This window comes from Salmo salar, chromosome 23 (genome assembly GCF_965601325.2).
Source record: "Salmo salar chromosome 23, fSalSal1, whole genome shotgun sequence".
Lineage (NCBI taxonomy): Eukaryota > Metazoa > Chordata > Actinopteri > Salmoniformes > Salmonidae > Salmo > Salmo salar.
Window position 1 is genome coordinate 22,777,153 of NC_138313.1, and position 12,058 is coordinate 22,789,210.

General features: G+C 40.9%; 1 protein-coding gene across 1 annotated transcript in view; it reads left to right on the top strand.

The window, feature by feature from the left end:
• LOC106584218 (PR domain zinc finger protein 5) overlaps nucleotides 1-12,058 on the top strand; it is a 64,634-nt gene that overhangs the window by 22,399 nt on the left and 30,177 nt on the right. The window contains exons 12-13 of the mRNA XM_014169256.3: nucleotides 7,232-7,392; nucleotides 11,627-11,720. Coding sequence (XP_014024731.1) covers nucleotides 7,232-7,392; nucleotides 11,627-11,720 — 255 coding nt within the window. The remainder of the gene's footprint in view (nucleotides 1-7,231; nucleotides 7,393-11,626; nucleotides 11,721-12,058) is intronic.

The window sequence follows — 12,058 nt, forward strand, 5'->3', positions numbered from 1 at the left end:
ATGATGAGAAAATATTGTTCTATGTCACCTTCCAGTTCATCTGTTCTCCAAAACCTAGGAGTTCTGTTACAGATGGAAGTGACCGCAGGTGTCGGATGAGTTAAGTTTGGAGTAGAGAGTGGAGACCAGTCCAACAGATTTGGGAGTATTCAAAAGAGTCTCAACCATGGGATGGGTGGCAACAAGGGATTCCCAGGGTACTGCGTATGCTTTTAGATCTGAGCGGAGACTAAGCAACACCAAAAAAGGAAGTCACTAGGAGATTATATGATTCTTTGAGGTCTTGAAAAGTTCCAAGACCGAAGTTATCAAAGATGTCACTGAGGGTGAAAATATTTATACTAGACCATTGAGGAAAAACAAAGGGTTTGAGCCTGATAAGATTAGGTTATTGTTCCATAATGGAGAATGGCTGTGAAAAGGGAATGAGATCATGACATCATGAGATGTCTATTGGCCTGTCTCCACACTTCAACTGCATTAGCTATTATTGGACCCATTCAGAGACAGCTGTTTAACCTTTTAACTTTAAGTGTTTGAGACTTGAACAGCCCTATCAAGATAATTTGATGTTTAGAGTAGTTACGATGTAGAATATTGATTTCGCCTCCCTACAAGAGACCCATTTGACAGCCAATGATATCAATAGATTTCAGATTTGTTTTAAATAAGATAATAGCGTACTCTTGTGACCCCCCAAAAGACAAAGGGTGTTATGATTGTAATTAACAGGAAACTTCATATGAAGGTGGGGGTCTCTGAGGGAGACACTGAAGTATGGTATTATAATGCCTCTGTTGCTATTAATGGCACTAAATCATGTTTTTGGTCCTCCATTTATGCACCAAATTCTTTTGATGAATTCTTTTTCTAATCCCTGAAGCTTTCTAGACTTCCCAAATTTTGACTGGCAATAAGGATTTCTTACAGGTTAATGCAGAACCAGGGGTAGACCCACATACATTATGGGAAGTAGCTAAGTGTTGCATTAGAGAAATATTTGTAATTCCTTCTCATCACATTAAAAAACACAACCTTCAGATTTCTTCATTGGAGAGGGAAATAGCCCGTCTAGAGTTGATGCAAAAGTCTAACTATACTGAAGATGGGTCGGCAGGTAGCCTAGTGGTTAGAGCGTTGGACTAGTAACCGAAAGGTTGCACGATCAAATCCCTGAGCTGACAAGGTAAAAATCTGTTGTTCTGCCCCTGAACAAGGCAGTTAACCCACTGTTCCTAGGCCGTCATTGAAAATAAGAATTTGTTCTTAACTGACTTGCCTAATTAAATAAAGGTAAAAAAAATGGGAAGGTAGAACTCACCACATTTAAAATTGAGCCTAAGATGGTGACTAGTTCTAGGGCTGAATTTATTAATTTGAAAACAAGACTATGAGAATGTGATAATGTGACTATGAGAATGTGGATAGACTGAGTAGACTGAAGCAAACTGAAACATTTTTTATCTATTGATGTCATTAGGAACAATAACAGTGAACTTTTTACCCTTCCCTCCCAAATTAATCATACTTTCACTACTTTGTATTCCAATCTGTTTACCTTGGAGTTTCCTGAAGACTCTAGGAAGATGTTATCTTTGAAGATGTTATCTCTTTTAAGTTCCTTGGAACTTCCTTCCCCTTCTGTTAATCAAGTCAGTCTATTAGATGCCCCCATCTCCTTGGCAGAACTGAAGACTGCCTTAGATTCAATGTCAAAATCCAAGTCGCCAGGGTTGGATGGTATCCCTCCTAAATTATTGTTGGCTGTGTGGGATTTAGTCTGATCTGTATTACTGGACTCAATCAGCCACTCGCTAGAGATTGGGAATTTCCATAGGGGACCAAAAACATATCTTATTTCTTTGCTATTGAAAGGTGGAAAGGACCTGCTTGATTGTTCAAGCTACAGGCCCTTATCAATTTTGAACTTTGATTTTAAACTCTTTGTGAAGGTCTTGTCAAAAAGATTACAGACTTGCATATCATCATTGGTTATAAACTCTGCTGTCCTGATTAGATATAGAGAAGGCATTTGATGGTGTGGAATAGGGGTATTAATGGACTGTTTTGGAACGTTTTGGGTTCGGTTTATCATTTATTAGTGTGATCCGCACCCTATATATCGACCCCACTGGCTGTATCCAGACTGGCCATTCCGTCGCCCCAGAGTTTGTCCTAAAAATATGCACAAGACAGGGTTGTCCTCTGAGTCCTGGCCTATTTGCCCTTTCATTAGAACCGCTAGCCCAGGCCATTAGGCAAAATATAACATATTGCCTATTAAGATCAAAGAAACAGTCCACCATATCTCCCTGCACGCTGATGACATCTTACTATATTTGTCCGATGTCTTTAATTCTATACCACACGTACTTGACCTCTTTAAGGATTCGGCTTTTTCAATGGCTATAAAATGAACTTGTCCAAGTGTATCTTAATGCCTCTTGTCACGTCCTGACCCTTGTAAGATGTCATTTTTCCATAGTAGAGTGATCAGGGTGTGACAGGGGGTTGTTTTGGGTGTGTTTTGGGGTTTCTGTTTCATTGTGGGGTTTCTAGATTTCTATTTCTATGTTTTCCGTTTTGTAAGTGTTACCTGACGGAACTGTTGGTGGTCGTTTTGTTGTTTTTGTTAAGTGTTTCATTAATAAAGTAAATATGAGTACTCTACACGCCGCGCCTTGGTCCCCATTAGACGACCCACGTTACACCTCTAAACCCCACAGCCAAACAAGTCACATTACCCTCTTTACCTATCACTTTAGAATATAAGGGATTTACATACTTGGGCATTCAAATTTGATCCAATTTGCAACTCATGATGAATGAGAAGAAAAAATAATGATATTGGGAAAAAAAGGTTTTGGTTATAAAAATAAATGTCCTGTTTTCAATGCTTTCCCTTCCCCCCATCTTCATTCTTTAAGGATATGGATATCTTGAGGACAATGGGGAAACGTCAGAGAATTAGTCTCTCCACCTTACAATGCCCCAAAACGTTTGGAGGGTTCTCTCTACCTTTAAACTCTACTATGGGGCATTTCAGCTGAGGTCACTGAGTATTTGGCTTGACTCTTCATCTGATGTGCCTTGGTGGAAAATAGAGAAAATAGAGAAGAAAAAAAGTCTCACGTAATTAGAATACAGCACCATCCTTATTCTGGGTTAAAGCAAAAAACTGCCTAATCTTTTATGGAATATATTGTAAAAAAATAAATAATACATTGACTGTATAGTACCAAACCAAATCAATAATTGTCTGGGCACAACTTGTAATTTTGAAGAGTTATCTCCTATTTGGAATACAATTTAATTTAATTTGGCTCTACACCCTTTACATTCCCTCCTTGGTCTAAGCAAGGTAATCATGTTTGAAGGATACCTGCAAGAGGTTCGTTCCTTTCAAGATCTTAAAGAGTCATATTCTCTCCCTTGTTTTTACTATTTATTGTTTTATTAAAACATTTTTTTTTATCTCAGACTCTGTACAGCATTGAAAACCTATGGGGTACCATGGGACACCAAACCAGGCTCCCAATCTTTATTGAAATACATTTCATGTCCAGGGAAAGACGGAATGGTGTCCTCACTGTATAATAGGTTAGTGACTCATAATATAAAAATCTGCCTGTTCTGAAGGTCTGGGAGAAGGACTTACAAATGCAGAGTTTTGAAGGGATTGGACTACGATATAGGGAAATATTTTGGCCTCTTCTAAGATCCTTGCCCATGAATGTATTCATTTTCAATTTACTAACAGGTTTTATTTTACCCCAGAGCGAAAGTTCAAGATGAAGCCTATGGATAGTGATTTATGTAATAAATGTACCCAATCTGAGGTGGGCAATTATATGTTTATGTTTTGGAGCTGTGTACCAGTGAAGTCTCTTTTGGGTTCATTTAGTTAATATTTGAATTGTTATTCTTGGCAGGAGCCTACCTGTTTGCCCAGCCCTCCTCCTGCTGGGTTGCAGCCCTAGCATTCAGTTATCTTATGAAGAGAGGCGGATTGTTATGGCTGCAATAACAGCAGGAAGAAAAACGATTCTAAGGAGTAGGTTTGAACCGGGTATTGCCCTTTGCAGATGTTGGTTGCTTATGAACTTGGACATTACACAGCTGGAAAGATTCACTGCCAGACTGTGTGGGGCCAAGCCCGAAACTCTGGTCAATTGGTCACATGGTATCTCCCACTTGCAAGAGCTAATTTAACAACGATGTTTGGTCTTGTGGATGAGAGATAGCATTGCCCTGCTCAGTCTTTAATCTATTTTCCTATGTGGCTCTGGGTTGGTAGCCTTTGAGAATTAAATTTGAATAGATCGATTTGAATTTGGAAATACTGAAATGTATTTGTCTTTAATTTTGTTTGTTTTCTTCCTATTGAACTCAAAAGAATCAAATAGGCTTCCCAAAAATAACATGGTCACAGTGGTAGAACTTTTATTTTGATTGGTGATTTTCTGCAGTCCCATCAGGTGGCCTGATTTCAGATGTGTCCATGTAAATAAACAGCATTATTAGGGAAATTGTTATTTTTGCAAAGCGTGTGTGCAGTAGCCAAGCCAGAAAAAAAGCGATATTACAACCTATGTGTTTTCTCTATAACCTGTTAGTTCATATGCCTTGCGACCGTGATACTGTAAATAGGCCTAAAGGCAGAGACAATAATATATATATATTTTACCTTTATTTAACTAGGCAAGTCAGTTAAGAACAAATTATTTTTTACAATGATGGCCTACCCCGGCCAAACCCAGACGACGCTGGCCAATTGTGCGCCGCCCTATGGGACTCGCAGTCACGGCCAGATGTAATACAGCCTGGATTCAAACCAGGGACTGCAGTGAAGCCTCTTGCACTGAGATGCAGTGCCTTAGACCGCTGCGCCACTCCAAAGCCCGAAATAAGAAGACACAGTGGCAGAATTAATTCAACCACACCTTTTGTTTCATCACAAAACCGGAGAGCAACATCTATTCGGTGAAGTCCACAAAGCATATGGCATGTAACAAACAGTTACATAACCTACAGCATGGTCAAGAAAGTTAATGTTTCCTACATTTTCAGATTACTACACTTCTATTGATTTAGAACCATGGAGAGTTACCGAAAGTCTCAAAGGAAACAGGAGCTGCCTCCACTATTCCAGCACCATTTCAACATCAAAACACCTATGCTTAGTCTAATACAGTGACAACTAAAAGATACCAAAAACAATTTAGTCCAATCAACGTAAGCTAAATCTGATGTGGCTTTCCATGGTTCTGATTTGTGTGTGTGTGTGTGTGTGTGTGTGTGTGTGTGTGTGTGTGTGTGTGTGTGTGTGTGTGTGTGTGTGTGTGTGTGTGTGTGTGTGTGTGTGTGTGTGTGTGTGTGTGTGTGTGTGTGGTGTGCGCGCGCGCGCGGTGTGTGTGCAAGTAGAAAACACATGTTGACTCACCCTACTTGTAGAGAAACGCCAATGCCATCCTCATCTCTTTCATGTTGATGAAACAGTCTATAACTGTTATACAGTACAGTCTTTTATTTTTTGTTATCCTAGCCTACCTGGCTAAAATGCTTGCTCCCTAGCTGAACTTCCTTTCATGAGCAACGTTAGCTAGTTAACATTAGTATTCTACATCTAGCTACATATTGAACTTTCATCCTCTCAGTCCAGGGGCACAATGTATTTTATGGTAGGATCAGAATTTCCGTTATAATCATTGGCCAGTATGAAGAATTAAGTAAAAACACAAGTTCAAATCCCGATCGCCATCCATGGCTAATTTAGGAAAGGGACAATTTTAGCTAGTTGGGCCAGCCACCGGAGGGCAATAACACAACGAGACACAACAATTCAAGTTGTTTCTGTCGATTTTAAATATTTCTCTGTGATAGGAGTGAAGCCAAATCCAAGCTGGCATGTCTTGACACTTTTTGTTGGTGCAGTAGGACCATTAACAGTTGAGCTCTTTTTATCATGGGAGGCCAAATACTCGCTGGCTTCCCTTGCATTCACTGCTGTGGGAGGCAACAATGTCATACTCTTTATGACCAGACCGCATCAGATAGGTGGCCTACACGTACAGAGACAGAGGGGCTCTGTTTCGCTCGCTCTGATGCTTTCTCCAGTGAGATACATTCAGCCTCTTGCGAATTGAAGGACAGTTATGACAACACAGAGACAACATTTCTTGGTACAATTTTTGGGGAAACCTGGCTTCCCTTGTCATCCATGAATACACGCCAAAGACCTTGTGCATGTGACCAGTACACTTTGATTTGATTTTACCTTTAAAGTAGGGTCAAAATGTCACTCTGTGTTAAGCCCTCCACAGAATACACCTTCATCTCATAATCAGTCATGTTTGTGAATGACTTAAAACCTCAGCATTAATGAAGTCTGTGTTTGGTTGAGTACCTGACTTTAATAGTAATGGAGGGAAGGGTTTTATTTGACTACTAGAGCGTTAATGGACACAGGCCTCTACTTGTGTCCTACTTTATTGTGCTGACCATCATGTTCATTCTTCGTAATGGGAGAATGAACACACGTTTGGGGCCAAGGCTCACTCTGCCAAGCATACACGCTCTCCAAACCACTCGATGGAAACCAACCCACTGATCCCTCTATAATGGAAAAAGGCACTTTTCAACAAAAGCCTCTGTTGTGTGGAGTCACTGAGTTAAGGCGTAAATAATAACACCATGCTATAGTCTATATGGCTCTGGTTTGGGAACAGCTGACAGTTGTGCTTTTGTTTAATGTCAGAGTGATGTGTGGTGTTTTTAATGTTTTTAAGTGAATGAAAAATGTGTTGGTTGGTGTTTTTTTATTGCTGTGAAATAAGAGACCCATTCGAAGAGCAAGCAGCTCTATATGATCCGCGTCCGTCTGTTTCCGTCCTCTCCTTCAGTCTGGCTTGCTATGGATGCAAGATGAGCATCATTTTAGAAAAAGGGTACAAGGTAAAGGTTAAAAAAAAAACAAGTACAGTCCAGATCATTTGTAAAGAAAATTGCAGGGAGCAGTAATGTAACACACAATGTTCTTTAGCCCATACAATTGGCCTGGAGAAATTGTTTTCAGGCCTACTGTGAGTGATGGTTATGCTTTCACAGATACAACAATGGATCCCTCTCTTTCTTGTCATTCTCCCCAGAAAATAAGAGGGTGCAGAAATGAGAGTGACAGAAAGTTGCTCTTTCTTTACTGTGTTGGGTTGGTCTTTTGTCATTTCTGAAGGTGAGAGGACATTCAAGTGTGACCAGTGTGACGCCACCTTCAAGAGGAAAGACACGCTCAACGTGCACATCCAGGTGGTACACGACGGACACAAGAAGTACAAATGTGACCTGTGTGAGAAGGCCTTCGTCACCCCCTCTGTTCTCAAGAGCCACAAGAAGGTGAGTTCAGCCAGTCTTACGTACTGTAGAGCCCAGTCTAGACATTGTCAGTCTCTCCTAGAGCAAATCCTCTTTCAAAATAATGGCCCTGTATGTTTGTGTTTTTTCCTACATTTCGTATGTAAGAATGTCCTTCAAATGTTAAAGGATAGGTTCACCCATTTTAAATGTTATATTGTTTTTGTGTGTCTCTGAGTGATGTTCTCTCGATTCCCTGGGTCATTTCATGTTTTCATGTGTATCTGAGTTATAGGGGTTCAAGCAGGTAGAACTATGGTCAGTATTACATACCACCATGGTAAAGTCTCTATCACTACACTGGAAGTTAATAAGAATACGACTTTTATATAGCGATCCATCATACATGTCAGATTTCATACTGGTCGATGTCTTCTCTCAAATGAGCCATTGAACATACTTTTTAGATATTATTTTTTCTAAATGTTTATTTAACTAGGCAAGTCAGTTAATTAAGAACAAATTCTTATTTTCAGTGATGGCCAAGGAACAGTGGGTTAACGGCTTTTTCAGGGGCAGAAAGACAGATTTTTACCTTGTCAGCTCGGTTACAAGTCCAACGCTCTAACCACTAGGCTACCTGCCGCCCTGGAGATAGAAAGGAGATAGAATTAGAAAACAAATCACATTTTGATAAACTCCCATATCTATTGGGTGAAATACCAGTGTACAATCACAGCAGCAAGATTTGTGACCTGTTACCAAGAAAAGGGCAACCAGTGAAGAACAAACACCCATACAACCTATATTTATGTTCATTTATTTTCCATTTTGTACTTTAACTATTTGCACATCATTACAAAACTGTATATAGACATATGACATTTGAAATGTCTTTCTTCTTTTGGAACATTTGTGTTTACTGTAAAAAAAAATTATAGTTTATTTCACTTTTGTTTATTATCTATTTTACTTGCTTTGGCATTGTAAACATATGTTTCCCATGCCAATAAAGCCCCTTAAATTGCAGAATTCAATAAATCAAGGAACGTATAACGCCCCACCCAGCAGACTGTTGACCAATCGCGTTCACGTTGTCATGCTGCGTCACGCGGTTGCTAAGCTAATCGTCACACAATGCATTCTCAAAGTCAGTGTATATGTTGAGAAACGTGCCTATTGTCACGATTCCAAAGCTGTATGATACTACAAATGGCGAGTTAATTATCTCCAATCCCGGAAAAGATTTGCAACGTTATACTTCTTGTTGATGAAATTCGTGCTAATGTTGAGTTTTTGAGCTGGCGCCCAATAGACTCTCATTCACTCCTTGAAGGAGAGCGCTCCTTGTCCCAGAATTGTCCAGAATGCACCGGTGCCCCCATTGACGTAGTACGGGCAATATTCCCATCTCCTCAAAATTATATCTGCCTTTGCGAATGTTAGACTCCACTCTGAGGCACATCGATATGCAGGTTGAACATGGTGAGATTGTAGACTCCTAAACTGATAGTGCAGTTTGTTTAGGCGATTGTACAGCTAACTACGTCACATGCTGATATTGTCTTTGGTTTGAATGTGTGTGGCTACGTTTGCTAACTCACTAGCTAGCCAGCTCATAGAGAGAGCATTACATTGTGGATTTTGTAGTCGACTTGAGCTGCAACAGATTTCCACGATGAATTTCCATGTTGCTACCAACCTTATTTATAACGCCAAAAGGAAACATATGTTCACAAAAAATGTTCTCACATATTAGTGTTAACACTGTAAATTAAAGAAATGAGTGGTTTTGGGTGGATTTTTCCTTTAAAGAAAAGGAGAGGAAATTTACATTGATGTTTTCTTGTGATCTCTCTTGTATGCTGGACCGGAACTAGGCTACAGTATATAGTCATCCTCCACCATTGTTCCCCATGCAGCCCAGGAATCATCCGATCTCTGTTTGTAAATTACACATGGCATTTAGTCCATTAGCTCCACAGGCTTTCAAAGCACAGGACAGATCCCAGAGCAGATTACCAGCCTCAATCTGACATTGTCCGCTTGGTTTATGGATCAGATTGAGACCAAACAGTTTCTTGGCACACGGCAAAAGAAACAAATCAAACATAACATGGCCTTAGTACAGTAGGACTCAAAACAGACAGGCACATGAGTTGTCTCTCTCGGTCGGTCAGTGTTCAGAGACTGGAGACTGCTGAGAGAGTGCTCGGTTCTGGCAGTGATTAAAGACAGGTAGCTGAGCCCAGAAACCTGGCTGGGACTGAACACCAGGTCCGGGTCCCAAAAGGCACCCTATATCCTTTGTAGTGCACTACTTTTAACCCAGTGCCCTGGTCTAAAGAGCCTAAACCTCTGGTTAAAAGTAGTGCACTAAATATGGAAAATGGTGCCATCTGGGACACAACCCAGAACTCTGATTGGGGATCTGGGGAAAACATAGAGTACATAGGGCTCTGTGTGCTGTAGTATACTATACAGAGGACAGTCTTTATCCTCCATTTCCTATTCCACTCATGGCAAGAGACTGGATCGTCTTGTTCCTGTCATCTGCGTTTGTTTTCCTCCAGGTGCTTTTGTCAGTGTGCTGTCTGGGTATCCTCTCCGCTGCCAGGTTGATCTGAAAATGAACAGTAATGATGTGGTTCTCTGGCAGCCCTAGTTTAGTCTTCCTCTCAGAACACCCTTAAATTGCCGTAATCATTCTTCTTAAAGGCAGAGATGTGTGTACATGGAACATTTTGTTTTCTCTGTATCTGCTGTGCGGTGTGTGTGCAATACCTGTACATTGTTTATTCTGCACTGCATTTGTTTGTGTTTGTTTTGTGTGTGAAAAAATGATGGCGGTGATGTAACGGTTATGTATAACCCCAATACTTTCCCAAGGTCTGTTTTGGAACATAATGTTCCCCAGTGAAAAATATGAAGCCTTTTATGAAGTAAGAATACAAACAACAAACCAAACAACTGTACATTGAGGCATCTGGGAGACATCTGTCCGTGTTTGTGTGTCTCTGAGAGAGGGAGAGTGAAGGAAAGGGTTTATGTAACGTAATGCAGATAGCATGGGGGAGATGGAGAGAAGAGGATGGTGGAAAGGAAAGGTTGTATTCCTGTCTGTATTGTTGTATTGCTGTTTAAACTGTCACACAGAATTTGAGCTTCTAATAGTTGTGTTTATTCTGGGGAATTTACATCAAGCCAGCAGCAGAATTCACTTCATACTTACCTTTCAGCAGGAAGAAAGAGAAAGAAAGAAATAATGAGAGAGAGGAAGTCAAGGAGAATGAAGGAGGAGAGAGGGAGAGTGAGAGACATTTAGCCTTACTGAGGGGTGCAGCTCGTTTTCTGCTGTGTATACATACAGTGCCCATCAATCTGGACCTCCGAGAAAAGACTGACCTGAGTGTGTTTGAGAAGCGAGGACAGGAGGAGGGAGAGGGCAGGGAAAAGGAATGCAGGCAGAGCAGATCCCTCTGGTCTCCACCCTGCTCCTCACCCTCAACCTCCTGGCTCTTTGAGTCTAATGATAGGCCTGCTGAATCGTTTGGATTCTTAATCCAGCTTTCCGCAGAGAAACTGAAACCACCCTAAAGTCAGCTTGTAGAGTTCCAATTGGAGAGCTGGAGAGTTCAGAGCTCACAGAGTTCTCACTGGAGAGCTGTGGAGTTCAGAGCCTGTAGAGTTTCCATTGGAGAGCTGTAGAATTCAGAGCTTGTAGAGTTTCCATTGGAGAGCTGTAGAATTCAGAGCCTGCAGAGTTCCAATTGGAGAGCTGTACAGTTCATATGAACACCAGTGTTTAGTAGCAGTGTCTAGCTCTATCAGCGGCGTGCAGATTCCTGCCTAGCACCAGGGAGGTCTGGTCTCTCAGTGGGCACTCCCAGTGTTGAACAGATCTCTTGTTAAATGACTGACATCAAATATTTGTCAGAAGACCACCATTGATTACACCCTGAAAGGGGGTCCTCTTTGAGGCTTTGTAGCTTTTGAGTGACTATATATTAAACAACTTTGACAGCTTATCCAACACTTTTATTTAAAAAACGTTGTAAATGGCATATAACCATAGGGCATTTAACTGGAATGGAACCTATCAAAGTTTCTCTGTTTAGTATCCAAGAGTTTTAGCAGAGTTCATAGTATCCGAGTGGTGGGTATGCTCTACCAGTGATCATCATGTGCTTTGTAATGAGGGAAAGATGTACTACTGAATGTTACAATTGTCTTTCCTAAATACCAACAATATGTTTTCTGATCTTTGCCGTACCAGACGCACACAGGGGAAAAGGAGAAGATCTGCCCATACTGCGGACAGAAGTTTGCCAGCAACGGCACTTTGAGGGTCCACATCCGGAGCCATACAGGTCAGTGGCCCTGCCATAACAAGACAAGTTCAAATATATTATCATCATTGTTCAGTTAAATTCATCAACTGTCATTGAACGTCACATAAAACGGTGTAAGATAAACACCAATCCAGTCTACCAGATCCACACAAGGCCAGTCTGCTCCCCCAGAGCCCAGAGTGGTAACAGTATCCCAGAGTGGATGTTCATTAAATTGCCTTTAACTGGAGAGCCACACATTCCAGTCTGTTTCCTTACCAACAGACTAGTGCAGAGACCTGGCACAGTCACACACACTCCATCTACCCCCTACTCCCTCCCTCCTTTTCTTTCTGTTTCTCTACATCTACTTGTCT